Source organism: Alexandromys fortis, unplaced genomic scaffold, assembly GCF_014885135.2.
Source record: "Alexandromys fortis isolate MF-2015 unplaced genomic scaffold, M_Fortis_MF-2015_v1.1 scaffold_1, whole genome shotgun sequence".
In the NCBI taxonomy this organism is placed as follows: domain Eukaryota; kingdom Metazoa; phylum Chordata; class Mammalia; order Rodentia; family Cricetidae; genus Alexandromys; species Alexandromys fortis.
Window position 1 is genome coordinate 24,984,617 of NW_026067927.1, and position 17,297 is coordinate 25,001,913.

Sequence of the window (17,297 nt, forward strand, 5' to 3'; positions counted from 1 at the left end):
GCCTTTCAAGCGGAGGCATCTGGGGATTAAATACAAATTAGAAGCCGCAAATCAGTCCCCAGTATGAATCTATACAAATCCCTCATAATGAGAGCACAGGTTTCTCTTGTCCTTATTTGTACCGGGCCTTGGTATCAGAAGCCTAACCAAGTGTGTCGTTCCCCCAGACTTGGGCAATTAAAGATGTTCTCTCCCTGCCTGCAAAGGCTGTCAGCGTGCGCAAGAAAAGCCCTGGCACCACAGGCTCTGGGGACTCTTTCAGATTCTGCAGTAACTCAATCAGCACCCCCATGAAAACTGAGAATCGGGAGGCTCCTCTATGAGTCCCACCCACCCTTTGTACTCTTGAAAAGGGGACTTCAGTGACCACCTTTCCTTGTACAGACGCTGAGTTGGCAGCTCAAGGAACTAGTCAGGAGCATGCGTCTCCACACACGTGAAAGGTGAGATCGGAGGTCATGTGTGTGCCCACAGTGGCCTGGGCCCACACCCCTTCTAACAGCCACCATGCACCCAACTATTCTGCTCGTAAGTCTGTATCTCAGGGAACGAGCAGATATGGCTTATATGTGGGAGCTCATGGCAGCATTGGTCGCTAAGGCCAGAGCATGGGAGCAACCCAGCAACCGGAAACTGTCTGTGGGTCAAACAGCACATGATGGCATCTACAGGAGCACCCTTTGATCATTCAAAGGAATCAAGTGTCAGCCTGTGCAGTAACATAGGGAAGCACAGAGAGAACAGGAAACCAGACACTCAAGACCACATTGTGGGGGCTGGAGAGATGGCTCAGTGGTTAAGAGCACTGGCTGCTCTTCCAGAGGTCCTGAGTTCAATTCCCAGCAACCATATGGTAGCTCACAACCATCTGTAATGAGATCTGGCGCCCTCTTCCGGCGTGTGGGCATACACGGAGGCAGAATGTTGTATACATAATTAATAAATAAATCTTAAAAAAAAACACACTGTGTAGCCCACGGTAGGCAAACCTGAGGCAGAAGGCAGGTGGGTTTCTGCCCGGGGAAGGAAGGACATGTAAGGGTATGGGGGACACTGGAAATGAATATAGGGTTCCTTTTGGAGGAGATGAGACTGTTCTAAAGTTGATTGTAGGAAAGTTGTTTTGCTTATTTTTTTAAGAGTAGGTCTCATTATGGAGCCCTGGCTGGCCTGGAACTTTCTATGTAGACCAGGCTGGCCTTGAACTCACTGAGATCCTCCTGCCTCTGCCTCCTGAGTGCTGGGATTATAGATATATACCACCTCATGTATATGTCTGGACATCACCAAAACCCATACCATTGTATGATTTAAATGGTGGATTCTACAGTATATTAGTTATGTCTCATTAAAGCTGTTGGGGAAAAAAAAAACATAGCCTACGTCTAAAAGCAATAGATGCAGTCCCCCTGAGGCCCACCTGTCTGTGAGCACTAGATAAACTTGGGTCTTCTAAAGATTTGAAGCCTCTTTAGTTACTTTGGCTTGAAGTCCATCTGCTTCCCATCACAGTCTTCATGGGGGGGGACACTCTTAAGATATGAGAAAACAGAGCCCCATCTACACAGACTCGAGAGTAGGGAATTCAGCTTTGTTGTTTATCCCAGCGTCTGCCATAACCCCAGTGTGTGGACGCAGATGGTGAAGGAGTCAGAAGGAATCATTGAGTGTGGCTCTTGCTCTGCTTTATTTTTCTCTTAAGGACCTTGGAGAGGTTGTTGTTTTATTATTTATGAATCTGTGTACAGTCTCACTGGGAACAATACTTCGGAGAGCAAGGACTTCTTATGCAGAATCCACTATTGTGTATCCAGCATCCATGGCAGGGCACAGCACAGCACCGCTGGTCATGTGGACACATTCACACATACCACAGACAGGAGCCTGCATGTGCATGTGTATAGACACACACACACACTCCACAGTGGGCACCAATGTGCACACACATGTACACACACTCCACAACAGGTACCCATGTGTATGCACACACATATACACACATATATATATACACATACTCCTCAAAAGACACCCATGTGCATACACACACCACAAACAGGTACCTTTATGTATGCACACACATGAATCATGAATACACACTCCTCAACAAACATCCATGTATACACACACACATATACACACCACAAACAGACACCACATGTGCACACACTCTGCAACAGTGCATTCTTACAATGCTGCTTTCCTGATTCCTAAATCTCAGTTAAAGCAAAGTGGGACCCAGGAAGTTACGAATTTGCCCATGGGTAGAGGCCAATTAGAGTCCACTCCTCCTGTCCATGCAAAACTACATTAACCAAACCCCAGCGTAAGTGGGGCAGACTGTATTGTGTTTGCTGAAAGAGGGCCGGTGAGATAGCTCAGAAGGTGCAGGTGCCTGCTGCTAAGCCCGACAACCTGAGTTCAATGCCTGGGTCCTACAAGATAGAAGGTGAGAGCCAGCTCCCACAAGATGTCTTCTGGCTTCCACTCATGCACCATGGCATGTGCACCCACAGAGAGAGGCATAGACACATGAGCACACACATGTATGCTCACACACTCTCTCAAACGCACACATATACACACACAAACAGATGTAATACAATTGTCTAAATGGCCACTCTTTGTCTATACTCAAGTTGGGGGCCAAATGCAGATCTCTACAGAAAACTGCTTTCTTCTCAAAATGAAATCATTTCCAACTATCTTGTTAAAAGGACAAACTTGTTTGGACATATCCCTTCACTTTTTTAAAATGTTTTTTAAAAATATTTATTTATTATGTATACAATATTCTGTCTGTGTCTATGCCTGCAGGCCAGAAGAGGGCACCAGACCCCATTACAGACAGTTGTGAGCCACCATGTGGTTGCTGGGAATTGAACTCAGGACCTTTGGAAGAGCAGGCAATGCTCTTAACCACTAAGCCATCTCTCCAGCCCCATCCCTTCACTTTTTATTCTTTCTTCAGATTTATTTATTTTTATGGGTGTTTTGTTTACATGTATATCTATGAACCACATGTATGTGGGGCCACATAGTCCATAAGCGAGCACAAGACCCCCCAGAACTGGAATTACAGAGGATTGTGAGCCATCATGTGGGTGCTGGAAACCAAGCACAGGGCTCCTGCAAGAACGGTGTTAACTACCGAGCCATCATCTCTCCTGCCCGCCTTCATGTCTTAACTCTTTTGAGAATTCCATACATGCCTGTTGTGTTCACATCATTTCCACACCTCCCTCCCCCTACCCCAGCTCCCCCTACAGAACTCAGCTGAAAGAGCTGCTGATGTCCACGAAAACAGGATGCCCAAGTCTAGCCTTCGGGTGGGGGAAGGGGGCAGGAACAATGTGGCGTATCTGCTTTGTGGGTTTATTTTTATTTTTCTCCCACCATTTAACATACTATTTGCGGCACTGTTCCCTGAGGCACTGCTTTTCAAATTTCTTTTTAGCAGCAAAATTTTCCCCAGCAAGATCTTAGGCAGAAACTGTAGCAAACCAAGCCTAATGAGAGGTTCCTGGGGCAGTGTGCATGCTTGTTATCCAGAGGAAAAGCTTGGGTGCACAGGTGGGACTTCTGGTCTACCTTTCAAGCATCCTTGACTTTTCAGAACAGACCTTGAAATCACTGCCCAACTGCTGTGGTTTCCTATTGGCCTTCCATTGCTGTGTTCATCTCATTTTGTAAAGAGGGGGAAAATGTTATTTGAGATTTTCCTTCTTTAAAAAAAAAAACCTATTGTTTTTCAGTCAGATAGTGTGTTGGTGGGGAGGGGTCAGAGGCAGAACCTGACCATGGACCATGGTTTCTGTAACTTTGTCCACTCACAACCCCTTTGCACCCAAAAATATTGACATAGTCTTGAATATACATGTATATAAAACAGGTTACAGGAGCAGCCAGATGGCTCAGTGCATAAAGGTGCCTGCCACCCAACCTGAATACCTGAGTTGCATATGGTAAGAGATAATGCACTCTGGAAGGTTGCCCTCCAACCATCCACACACTCTCTAGGGCACGAGAAGGCACAGTCGAGAGCATGTGTGGGTGGGTGCATGCATGCACGCACGTGCACGCGCGCACACACACACACACACATTTTAAATCTTGCACAGAAGTACTGCTTCAGGAGAGAAACAGAATGGTAACCAGTAGAAGTTAGTGTCCAGCAGAGCAGGAAAGGGCTTTTGATCTTATTTCCTTTAAGAAATGTTCATCGTTTAGGGACATGCATGCAGTGGGGAGGGGCAGTCATGTGGACTAACTAGGCATGAGTTAGAGTCACTGACAGCAGAAGGCAGGCACTTGGGGCTCATTATTCTGTCTGCTTTTTAGTAAAAGTAGCCCTTAGTAAGATACAAAGGACAAAAGAAGAAACATCTGTGGGACTCAAGTCACCAACAGGTGTAGCTTACCCAAGGAGGCTGCGAACACCTGCCAAGGTGTTCCCACTGTGGCCATTGCTGAGAGCAGAGAAACCACAGGAGGAGGAGGAGGCTGGTGTGGAGGCAAGACTGATGGCAGCCGCGGGAACAACTCAAGGAATGGGAGCAAGGCTTGGAAACCAGCCAGAAACAGAACATCTCCTAAGCTGTTTGGGGTGTCACAAAAGCCCATCTCGGCTTTTCCTCTCGATATCTACGTTAGCTGGCTTCCAGGGGCATGATGGGTTTCTCTGAGAATTAGTCAGCATCAAGCTGGGGGTAAATGGCCACCCCATGTGCAACTGCTCAAAGACTTATAGCCCTCTGGGTTTTGATGTGTGTGTGTGTGTGTATACACATGTACACATGGGTGTTTGCCTTGTTTCTGAGACATAGTCTCTCACTGAAGCCCGAAGTCCTTGTCTAATACACACACACACACACACACACACACACACACACACACACACACCAGAGCTGGGGTTACAGACACATACCACCCCGCTTTTTACATGAGTGCTGGCGATCTGACCTAGATTTTCACGCTTATGGGTCAGCAACTTTACTGACTGAGCTGTCTCCCCAGCACCCCCATAATATTTTCTGATGCATTGTCAATCATTTCTGAGGAAGGTCTATTAGTGTTGAAAAATAAAATGGCCTTCATTTAGATATCTGTGCTATGTATTTTCAAATGTCTATATAAATGTTTATATGTAATATCTACTTTGTACATATAACTATCTTTCTATTTTTACATAATATGATAGCTATTTATGCTAAGCTTCATAGTTTCGCTTTGTGTCTTCTGTCTATGGTGTGAGTTAGGGGTCAAGGTTCACTGTCTTCCACATGTAATACATTAACCATCCAGTGTTGACTGAAATGATCATTAGCTGTAGACTAAAATGCATCTAAAACAAAATCAGCCGCCGTTATGAAAGCCAAGGAAAGAGTTTCAGAACTCATAGACAGCAAATAGCTGGATGTGTGCAATACGTGAAGCAGAGCTGTGCCCGGTGACACCGTCCCTCTCATTTACGCAGTGTTTCTGGCAGAGGCCTCGGCAGGCAATGGACATTCTGTGGGTGTTTGTTAAGATGAATCCTCACATCTCACCACCCTGCGTGGGTTGCTAATTATAGGCAGAAGGAATCCAGGTAGCTAACACTGTAGGTCAGCATCATTAGCCCTGGCACTGAAGGGTCTGTTGGTAGAATACAGCAAGGATTAGCAAGTCTCTAAAGTGTTGGATAAACATCACCGAAAAGAACAAAGCTTTGTTCGTACGTGCGCGGGGAAATAAAATGCATATGCACGCAACCTCATTATAAAGTAGACCATGGGAAGAATTAAGTGTCACGGGGGTTGAACCATCTTGTCCAATTTATTATGAAGAATTTCATATCTTACAGAGCCGAGTCTGTCCTTGTTATCGATGCTAACAAATTCTAATCCCTCTCCTGGTGTCTCTTCCTGTGACAAACACCCTGACCAAAGCAACTTGTGTGTGTGTGGGGGGGGGGGGTTATCTGGCCTATTATTCCCAGTTATGCTCCACTAGTGTGGGGAAGTCGAGGCAGGAACTTAAAGCATCATGTCCACAGCCACGCAAAGAGAGCAGTGAGTGTACCCATGCTGCCTATTTGTCTGTCTGTGCTCAGCCGGCTTCCTTCACTCTTCCATTGTCTCCTACCCAGTCAACGAGATGATACCGCTCACCTTCAGGACAGGTTTCCCTACATCAACTAGTAACCAAGACAACAAACACCCTACAGACACGGCCACAGGCCAAACTAACAGATAATTCGTCAGCTGAAAGTCTCAGGTAACTCTAGGTCATGACAGGTTGACATTTCAAACTAACCATCTCATCTATTACTATATATGCTGTGTGCTGTGCCAAGCTCGTTCAGTACACATCATCTTATTTATATCAATCGCAGCCTCTGCCCGCTCGACTCTGAGCTGGAGATTAGGTTCTTCCAGGAAGTCATATCCTTTCTGTAAACACAAATTCATGAACGTGTTTGCTGGATAAATTCCTTAGAGGTTTTTACCTTGCCTCTTTATCCTCGGAAATAAACAAGGATTAGAACACTTTCTGATACTTTATCTTTTAATTTTGCAAAGCCAAGGCCCAAATGAGCGAATGGCAGCGTTGCAAGTTCAATGTCAGCTCTCCGGACGGTCAGTTTGCTGTGCAGCTGCAAAGCCAGCAGCTCCAACAGGAAAGACCCTGGCTATCCTCTGCTCTTCCTTCCTGCCAACCTGCAGCTTTCCGAGGGGAGGGCACTAAGCTGAGTGCCCAGAGCGTGTTACACTCTCCAGGCTAACATGCAGACCAACTGTTCTATGGAGGAAAGACATCATTCTGTACTTAGTAAATTCAAGTCCCTGAAAGGAGCCTGGAGAGGAGAAAGGAGCTCTTGGTTCAATGAGAGACCCTGTCAAAAAAAAAAAAAAAAAAAAAAAAAAAAAAAAAAAAAAAACACTGAAGAATGACTAAGGAAGACACTTGTCTTAGTGAGGAGGTTTCTATTGCTGTCAAGAGACACCATGACCACAGGAACTCTTATAAAGGAAAACATGTAACTGGGGCTGCCTTGCAGTTCAGAGGTTTAGTCCATTATCATCATGGCAGGAAGCATGGCAGCATGCAGGCAGACATGGTGCTGGGGAGGTAGCTGAGAGTTCTACATCTGGATTGGCAGACATCAGGAAGAGAGAGAGTGTGTGACACTGGGCCTGACTTGAGCATCTGAAACCTCAAAACCTACCCCCAATGACATATTTCCTCCAACAAGGCCATACCTCCTAATAGTGCCACTCCTGGGCCTCTGAGGCCATTTTCATTCCAACTACCACAATACCTGACATAGGCCACTGGCCTCCACATGCATGGGCACACGTACCCACACACAAAAGGTAATTAGTTAAAATTAAAATAACCCAGGCCCCTCATCTGTCTGATGAGGACCTCTGTGGCCAGTCAACCCCATCCTGATGGTCATTAAAACTCACCCACTTTCCAGAGAAAGAGGATGGCATCGTTCAGCTCAGAAGTGAATGAACTCACAGGCTTCAGCGCGTCATCCTGAACCACAAGCCCACACTGGTTATGCAAAACTATGTTTTACATCTGGTATTTGATTTGCCACGCTGTTTAACAGAAAAATAACTTTATCTATTTTTTTCCCAATTAAAAGAAGTAATGTTACAATCCATAACTCCTCGAGCTCTGCTTTGGTAAATTAATGCTTATCTATTGTTTTTAAATCACAAAGTGAACATGGCTATAGAAATGTAAAATGGTACTATTTCATTTTAATCTATTTAATTTTCCATTCTTGAGTTACATAATGGGGTTAAAACATTGAATAGAATTAATAGAATGAGTATTTAATTAAGCAGTAATGAGTTTCTAAATGGATGCTTGAAAAAAAACTGGCTTCACAGTTAGGCAAGAATCAGATAATAGTCTTAACAAAGAGTATAATAACTGTGTTGAAATGTTTTTTATACATTTAAAGATTTTTATTTTTTTTTCTGAATTCTCTCAGGAGTGTTTGAACATAACCCAGTTTCTTGATTTGCTTTCGGGCAAATCTGAGTGTCTTTTCCCAGCTCCCAACGCCCCACATCGAACTCTACCCACGGTGCTCTGCCAAGTCCATTGTGAAGTGATTCTCACTGGATCGCCTGTGCTCCACCCATACCCTCCTTCCTTCCCAAAGGCTCTCGCTTCCTCCGCTTCTCTGGTGGCCTGGCCTTTGCCCCTGCTCTTCCAGGTTCCAGGAATGAGTGCTTGCACTCCCTTTATCTCATTAAAGGGCTCCTCTTCTTTCACCTTGAGGGGATTCTTCCCTGATGAGCTTCTTCCAACTGAGTCTGATACCTGCCCCTGCCAATCAGGTGCTGCAGACGCTCCTAGAACTATGTGGCTTCTCTTTGAGCAGTTAACATCTTTTTATGGCTATACACGTCTCTTCCGTCTCTCTTTTGGGTCTACAAATCCATGATAGAATGAATATATGCTGTCTGCTTTGCTTACTAGACTCTGGATGGCTCTGGATGGATAATGGTGGAGACTAAATGGTTGGATGAAGGAGAAATGAAAGACAGACAAATGGATATGTGGATTGATGGGTAGTTGGAGAAATGGACAATCGAATTACTGAATACATAGATGGTGAATGAATGGAGGTTGAGTAGTTGACCAAAGGATTGATGGATGGACAGATGAACAGATGGAGGAATGGATGGGTGGGTGGTGGGTGAATGGATGGATTAAATAAAGGGAGGGAGGTAGGAAGGGGGTGGGTGAATGGAGGGAGGGAGGGATGGATGGATGAATAGAGGGAGAAAGGAAGGGAAGGTGGTAAGGATAGATGGGTAGATGACAAAATCTAGCTATCTCTAAATAAGGTCCATCCATAACACACACACACACACGAGAGTCTCTAGGATGCCCCTACATTCTCATTCTGTGTGGACTATTTGCCCACACACAAACACGGTATCCTATGGCAAGCCCTTCAGTAGTTGCAACAGGCATGCAGATCTCAGTTATGAGAAAAGCTGCACAGTCTAGACTCACATACCAATGACCTATATATTGACTTTATCAATTAATGACCGCATTGGTTTGTCCATCCCATCTTCAAAGCCAACCATGTGCTAGGCACTGTGTTATACTGTGAGCATCAGGTCTCATTCTTCAACCAATTACCACTAGATTTTAGTGCTAGGCCCTAAGATGGGGAGGGGTCTCTAGGAAATTTTTAGTTAATGACACCATAAAATGTCATTTTTAAAAGAAATCTTTAAAGCCTATAAAATTACAGAAAGTCCAGTGAAGACCAAATTTTAAGAATCACACAAAAAGCACCTAAGGTCTGTTTTTCAGGGTTCTCGAAAGGTACGGGAACTGACAGGATGACCGTGTGTCATTTTAATATATGTGATGTATACTGAGAGCATTATTAGATTGGATGTGGTCCAGGTAGTCCAGCAATGGCTGTCTCACTTCCGCAAAGCTATCCCTTTGCTTGTATTCTCTCTCGGCCCTCACTGCTGCTTCTACTTCCTGTAGTTAAGACCATTCCTTTATTTGACAAGTGCCTTCTGAGTCCCTTCCATGTGAGGAGCTGGAGCCACAGCTCCAGCCACCTCAAGTCACAGTCTATACAGTACTGTTGTCCTGGCCATGTGACAATCAACTGCTTTGTCTGGACATCCTCTTAGGCACAACATCCTCTCCGTTTAACCTGGGATATGTAGGACATCGCAGGTCACAGTTATCTACCCAGTTCCCTAAACAACAAGTATCACAAGAACAACAAAGGCTCCTGCAATGAGAAGGGACAAGGCCTCAGAGTCCTGGCTGCTGGTATGCTAGAGGATTAACATGAGTGGTGGATCCCAGGTGGGCTCGGCAGCAGACTGACTGAAAGCAGAGCTTTCTAAAACCTAAGAGACAAGGCTCTGGCCCCTGATACCCTGCAGGATTTGGAGCAGGAGCCTTCCTCTGATTTCTTCTCTACCTTTCTGCAGTCTGAAGTGATTGGGGGCATGTGTGTCATCAAGGCCATCCTGGACACACGGCAGACAGAAACCATTGATTACAATGCTCTACCCCACTGGGCCCAGATGCTCTGAAGGCCCCTCTAAACCAAGTCTGGCTGCCTCCTCCACCCACAGGGGCTGACAGTTACATTGACACCTAGACTTGAATTCATCATGTCTCTCACCCGGGTCTGTACATTAGAATTATCTGTGCTTCCTTCTGAATCTTTGGCCTGGTCCTAACCAACTGAAGTGGCATAGGACCCAAGCATCATTAGACCTCTTAGGAAACTCTTATATGTAGGTAGGGCTCAGATCCATAAGCCTGGTTTGGTTTCTTCATTTGTTTTTTTTTGTTTGTTTGTTTGTTTTGGCTTCTGCTTTGTTTGTCTTCTTTTGAGAATAGAAAGACAAAAGATAGGGCTGGTAAACTTTCCTTAAACAGGAATCCCAGGGATGAGGTCAAAATAGTAACTTCTGGATCCATTTTATATGATCCCCCATGGTCCCTTCCCACATCCTGGTGTTCATCCCTGGACCCTTACGATTTGCCCGGGTTTGCAGAGATGCCATAGACAAATTAGTTTTTATCCCTGCCCCATCCCCAAATAAGCCTCGAAATGGAGACTCATGATTAATGATTTAAAAGTCAATGAATCAGTGGCTGTTTGCAAAACCTCATTTCTCAAATTACTCCTCTTTGAACACAAGGCCTTTTTGACATCATCTTACCGTGTCTGGATTCTCACTGCTGCTAATTGAAATTCCTAGCTATTTCCTCATCTTGTCAGCATCTCGGTCCTGCTCGTTTATGAGATATTTGCAAACAGATTACTGTTCACCTGAGTGTGTCAGAGGTAAACGTCAGAACAATACTTCACACTTCCCACTCAAAGGAAATGCGCTCATGGTAGCTCATGAGATTCTCCGTCACTGGGAACACTCGTTTTTCACGAAATGATTGATGCCCACCACACCTACATGCAACAAGTTTTTGAGATGTGGTATAAATGAAAACCGCGGCTCCCAGCTGCAAACAGCTGCATTTCTTAGCAAATAGTCTTTTAGTCTTGCAGGCGGTGAGGGTGTAGGGCAGGGTATGACTGGGCAGGTTGAAAGGCAAACACTGGGGCCTGGCGATGGTGGCGCACGCCTTTAATCCCAGCACTCGGGAGGCAGAGGCAGGCGGATCTCTGTGAGTTCGAGACCAGCCTGGTCTACAGAGCTAGTTCCAGGACAGGCTCCAAAGCCACAGAGAAACCCTGTCTCGAAAAACAAACCAAAAAAAAAAAAAAAACACTGGGGTCGGGCCCCAGACCCTCCACCCCAGTCCCTCACTCTATCTGGTCATCATGCATTCAAGGTGAACAAAGCTATAAGAACAGCACATGCAAAGGCTGGAGAGATGGCTCGGTAAGGTACTCTGCGCCGAGAATGAGATCCTGCCTCAGACCCTTATAACCCTCATTAAAGAGTCAGGCATGCATTTAGAATCCCAGCGATGGGGAAGCCAAGACAGGAGGATCCTTCAGGCTCCCTGATCAACCAGTCTGGCCTATTCGGTGAATGCCAAACCAATGACAGACTCTGTCCCGAAGGCACCGAGGATGTCACCTGAGGCTGTTCTCACACTTACCCACACAAACAAACATGCCACCCACAGGCACATACACACTATATATAGTAATTCATACAAAAAAGCCCACACATACAATGGCTCACACTCTACCAGCGTTCGGTTCTTATCCAACAATAATCTAGAAAAAATGCTCTTGGCTCAGGGATGCCCCCTCCATGGGAGACTGGAGACCCGAACTTCTTTGTTCTGTGACTCCCCACTACCCTTAGGGTCTCCTAGCTGTGTGCATCCTAGGAAACAGAGGGAGAGAGAGCAAGAGAGGAGGCACAACTGCTCTCACACCCTCTTCCCAACCTGGCAGCACCCCCACGCTCTGCAAGAGCTAAGTTTGTCCCGTGGCCTTAACGGAGTCCAGGGAAAGCTGATTTGTGGAATACAGCATCTTCCTAGCCAGAATCCCTGCACTGTGTATTATTAATTGAGATGATAAGTGTATCGTATCTCATGCAGTGCACACAAGAAGAGCTCTGTTACTGGTGTCTGCCAGATACGTTTCAAAACACTGACTATCGCCTGCTTGCTTTGCAGTTCCAAGCCACGGTGGAGGAAGGAGCCGTGGGAGTTATTGTCAATTTGACCGTAGAGGACAAAGATGACCCCACAACAGGAGCATGGAGGGCCGCGTACACAATCATCAACGGAAATCCTGGGCAGAGCTTCGAAATTCACACCAACCCGCAGACCAACGAGGGCATGCTCTCTGTGGTCAAGGTAAGGGTGGCCCCGGTGGCACCTCTGTCCTCCCATGAGTAGCTAGGGCCCTATGAAAGGTGTGTAGAATCACAGAGTTGAGAAAGTCACAGAGAAATTAATTCTGCTCTCCCCTGGAAGATCAGAGAACACTATGGGCTTAGAGATTTCTCTGCTTCACACTTTCTTCCCTGGTAGGTGACACCATTTTACCTGAGGCAGGGAAGGACAGTAACGAAGGGCAGGGCAGGACCCTTGATCTCAAGTCCCTGTGTGTGCTTAACCAAGCACCTGCCCACGTTTTCTGTTCCTCAGTTTACTCGTCTATAAGAAACCATTGTTAACGTTGCTTATAATTCAGGGTGGCTCTCACACTCCGTTCTGCTTGCTGTGACAAGAGGTTGTGTTTCTGGGTAGCTGTCTTGGTCTCTTTCTTTGGCTGTTATAAAAAACACTCTGGCTGAAGCCACGTAAGAGAAAAGGGGTTTAACTTTGACTTAGAGTTCAGGGTCATCATAGTCCATCCCTGATGTGGGCATCCCAGCAGCCAGGGTTTGAGACAGCTCTTCATCCTGCATCTGCAGAAAAGAAGCAGAGAGCAAGGAACAAACACACCCGTGGTGTTCCGCCCCTTTTCTCTGCCTTGTACAGTCTGGACTCCCGGCCTAGGGAATGGTCCCACCCACAATTAAGAAGTCTTCTCATGTCAAATAACACAATCAAGATGATCCCCGCAGGTGTGCTAGAGTCCCACCTCACTGACCTCCTCAATGGCTAGTCAGAAGGTGCACATTTGTTAGCTAAAGTTCTGCTCGCTGAAGTCCATGGAACCCAGAAACTCAAGGCCAAGTGAGAGTTTGTGTCTGCACAGATGACGCTATCTTACTCTGTCCCCATGCAGTGTAAAGGGGGAGCAGCTCCCCCGTTCACGTGGCTCAACGTCATGATCAAGTGACCTCCTAATGAACCCCTTGTCAGTGCCCTCACATGGGAGTCTGTGACTTCAGAATATGAAGAGGGGGACATGTCCAACCTGTGGCACTGTGAGGACTTCATGAACAAATATATAAAATGTTTGGGGCAGTAACAGCTACTTCCAGTCTGTGACGGATTAGTATTGCTGTGATAGCAGCGAGCATGAATTTTGCAGCCAAAGAGGAGTGTGGCTTGATTATTAGAAGTCCAACAAGGGCCTCACTGAGTGAAACTGAAGGTGTGATCAGGACTGGTAAATCCTGGGGGCTTGAAGAGAGATTCCAGCTCCTATTGCTCCCAGCTTCTATAGGCTACCTGTGGCCCTAGTCTCACGGCCTCTTCCAGTATCTTCAAAGCATCTACAACCTCTGTTGCTGCTCCCTGATGACCATCATCCCCTCTAACACCTTCTACCTTACGACTCCATCAGGTCCACTGGATGATCCAGGATAATCCCTTATCTCGGGGCCTCTCCTTTAACCACAGCTACCAAGTCTTTTTTTGCCTTAGACTCTTAGAATTGGTAGCTATGAGAGCACTGCCCTGCCTGCCACTGAGCCTCTGCTAGTCTTCCTACTGTGGTGAAACACTGGCCCCAAGTAGCTTGGGGGAGGAAACGACTCACGTCATCCTCCACTTCCAGGTCACAGCCCACGGCTGACAGAAATCAGGCCAGAAGCTGATGTAGAAATCAAGGATGAGACGGTGGGGCTGATCTAATGGGAGCTCACCAAAGCAAACTGGACTGGGACTGATGCAGCATGTGATCAAACCGGACTCTCTGAACATATCGTACAAGGAGGGCTGACTGAGAAGCCAAGGACAATGGCACTGGGTTTTGATCCTACTGCATTTACTGGCTTTATGGGAGCCTAGTCTTTGTGGGATGCTCACCTTCCTAGACCTGGATGGAGGGGGGAGGACCTTGGACTTCCCACAGGGCAGGGAACCCTGACTGCTCTTTGGACTGGAGAGGGAGGGGGAGGGGAATGGGAGCAGGGGAGGAGGTGGAAATTTTTAAGTAAAAATAAACAAATAAGGAACAAACGAAATCAAGGATGGACATGGAGGAACACTGTTCTATAGATAGACAGACAGATAGGGTATAGGTAGGTAGATAGACAGAGTATAGATAGAGATGATATAGATGTATCTCATATCCTTCATACACACTTGCCTAGGGATAGTACTGCCCACAGTGGGCTGAACCCTCCTCCATTAGTTAACAAACAGTGCCCCATAGCCAAGGCCATCATCTGATCCAGACAATTATTCAACAGAGGTCCCTTCTTCCATGGAGATTCTATGTTATGTAAGACAGACACAGAATCCTGTGAGCTACTTCCTCAGATCAGTACCAGAGCCGTTGAGTGTGACCAATCACAGACACGTCTGTTTCTAGAGGACACAGATTCTGGGTTCCTGCCTTTCCCAACCTCTAGGTCACTTCCTCCCTAATAAGAGTGCCAGAAGAACTGTTGGGAGAGCCTGGCACCGGCAGTGCAAGGCTGCTGCTTTCAAAGGGGTGAGGGCATGAAATATAATCGCCATGGCCATCCTCTGAAGCTAGCCCTGGGTCAATGAAGGATGCTTTATTAACTTTCCAGCCCAGCAGCTTCATGGGAAAACTTTAGTAGATACATATCTATATCCTGCACCATGGGGTGGGGCTTGGTGGTCCCTAACGTGTTTGCCCAGACTAGAGGAAAATAAACATCATGGCCCGAAACCACTTAGGGGAGAAAGGGTTTATTTCATCATACAGGATCTTCGTCTGCCTCCTGCCTCCTCTCCTCTGAGAATGCACCACAGGAAATCACAGAGACCCAAATTTCTGCCTCAGGCTCCTGTTCACGTCATCCTCCCAAAACGGGTACTCACTGAGCAGTCTGCTACTTGTTTGTGCAGGGACCACTGTGTTGGGACGTTTATCCCGGCCCTGTCTAATTGTCTCCCTATGCATCTTAGTAGCAGGAACCCCTCCCAGAAAAGTCTGCATCATGGTTTCTGTGGTTCAGAAAGAACGTGACATTTGATGGGCAGGAACATCACCTCAACTCCTTTTACAGCTGGGTTTCCTGTGTGCTCTCCGATGTAGCCAGGGGCACATGGACTATCGGCCTCTTTGCAAAATCCTCTGGAGGGGTCTTCAGCAGGACTGCCCACTGACATGGGGACAGGACAGCATCTTTGTGTGGGACTGACATGGGTGTGGCCTTCTGTCCCGTGACGAGCTGTAGAGCTCTCGCATCAGGGTGATGATTGATACGCTCCTCCGTGGGGAAGGCCTAGCACCCCACATGTCTTGGACCTGACTCATTCTGGTGTCCCCCTCTATTAGAACAGTCCCTGAAACCAAAAGATTCTGGGAGTATCGTAGACAGCCAAGTTCACGGCACAGTCCCAGACCCCACATTCTTTTCCTTAGAGAGGACCCCTGAAATGGCACAAGACTTAAGCCATAAAAGCCCAGCACTGTCCCCAAGTGTTTACAGCTGCTCACGCAATGCCAGAGGGACCGTGTGCAGAATAAACACACTTCATAGAGTGTGCCTTCCTGACGCCCTTCTGTCTGCTCCCCAGCCCCTGGATTATGAGATCTCTGCCTTTCACACCTTGCTGATCAAAGTGGAAAATGAGGACCCACTGGTACCAGATGTCTCCTATGGCCCCAGCTCCACAGCGACTGTCCACATCACAGTCCTGGATGTCAACGAGGGTCCAGTCTTCTACCCGGACCCCATGATGGTGACCAAAAAGGAGAATATCTCTGTGGGCAGTGTGCTGTTGACAGTGAATGCCACGGACCCTGACTCCCTGCAACATCAAACCATCAGGTGGGTGAGAAGCTTGGTACCCATGGATGGAGGCAAGCAGGAAACCACCTTCCTCTTTGGTTGCCAAAGCTGGTAGAGCTGGTTGCTGGCTACCTGTTGCAAAATGCTGTTCAGTTAAATCTACTGTCCATCTGGATGTGTGGGAGGGAAAAGAAATTTGAGCCTGATGGGGCCAAGGGACTCTCAGTGAGAGGACAATGTCCTTATACCTGATTGCAACTGAGGAAGGGATTGACTTCAGAGCTATGTTCCCAAATAATCTAGCCAAGTCTGGAGGGTCATAAAGAAGAGCTGCCCTGTGTGGACTTCTGCATCTCATAACCTGATGCTCTGTGAAAGGCATCGGTTGGTTCCATTGGCAAATGGAGGTATGGGAAGCCAGTTCAGCCAGTAAAGTGCTTCTCACCCAAGTCTGGAGAGCTGAGTCTGTGCTCCTGGCTCCCACAGAGAAGGTGTGGCAGATCACAACTGTAATTTCAGCACTGGGGAGGCAGAGACAGGAGGGTTTCTTACACTTGAATTATTATTGTTTACACCTACATGTGTGGAAGCAAATAAACACAACTTGCTCAGTCCACTTAGTGTTACTTGTATGTATATGATGTCAGGGCTGACCACTTGATATTGGATAACCACTGAGGGCGCCCATCCCTGGGAAATGCTACTCCTCCCTCCCTCAGCATTCCCTCAGCAAGTGGCCTTTGTCTGGGGACGTGGGCCCTTGAGATTCTTCCCTTCCATGTTAGTCTGTCTACTGGCACTGGCATTGTCCGTGTCTTGTTTGGGCAGCAGGGGTGCAGCATCCCTGCTGTTTCTAGGAGACACTCTCAGAACAGACTTCCCATTCTCCTGGCTCCTAAAAATCTCTTTGGCCTCTCTTTCATGAAGTCCCTTAAGCTTTAGGTGAGGGATTTGTACTGTAGATATATGCCTGGAGGCTGGCTACCACACGAGAAGTTGTTCTCTGTATTTCAATCCTTTGTGGGTTTCTGTGTGGGGTGTGTGTGTGTGTGTTTTCTTGAGAAAGCCTCTTTAGTGAGGAGTGAGAGCTGTCCTTGCCTGTGGGTGTCAGGACAGATTTTAGAATGCAGTTAGGAGTCATGCTAGTCTAGAAAAGCTGCAGTAGTAAGTCCACTAAGATCCACAGCCTCACTAGAT

The 17,297-nt window shown here is 46.8% G+C and overlaps 1 protein-coding gene across 2 annotated transcripts in view; it reads left to right on the top strand.

Moving 5' to 3' along the window:
* Nucleotides 1–17,297, top strand: part of Cdh13 (cadherin 13) — a 938,536-nt gene that overhangs the window by 850,967 nt on the left and 70,272 nt on the right. For both annotated transcript variants that reach the window (XM_050144164.1, XM_050144165.1), the window contains 2 exons: nucleotides 12,166–12,348; nucleotides 15,886–16,139. In XM_050144164.1, the coding sequence (XP_050000121.1) occupies nucleotides 12,166–12,348; nucleotides 15,886–16,139 (437 nt within the window). The remainder of the gene's footprint in view (nucleotides 1–12,165; nucleotides 12,349–15,885; nucleotides 16,140–17,297) is intronic.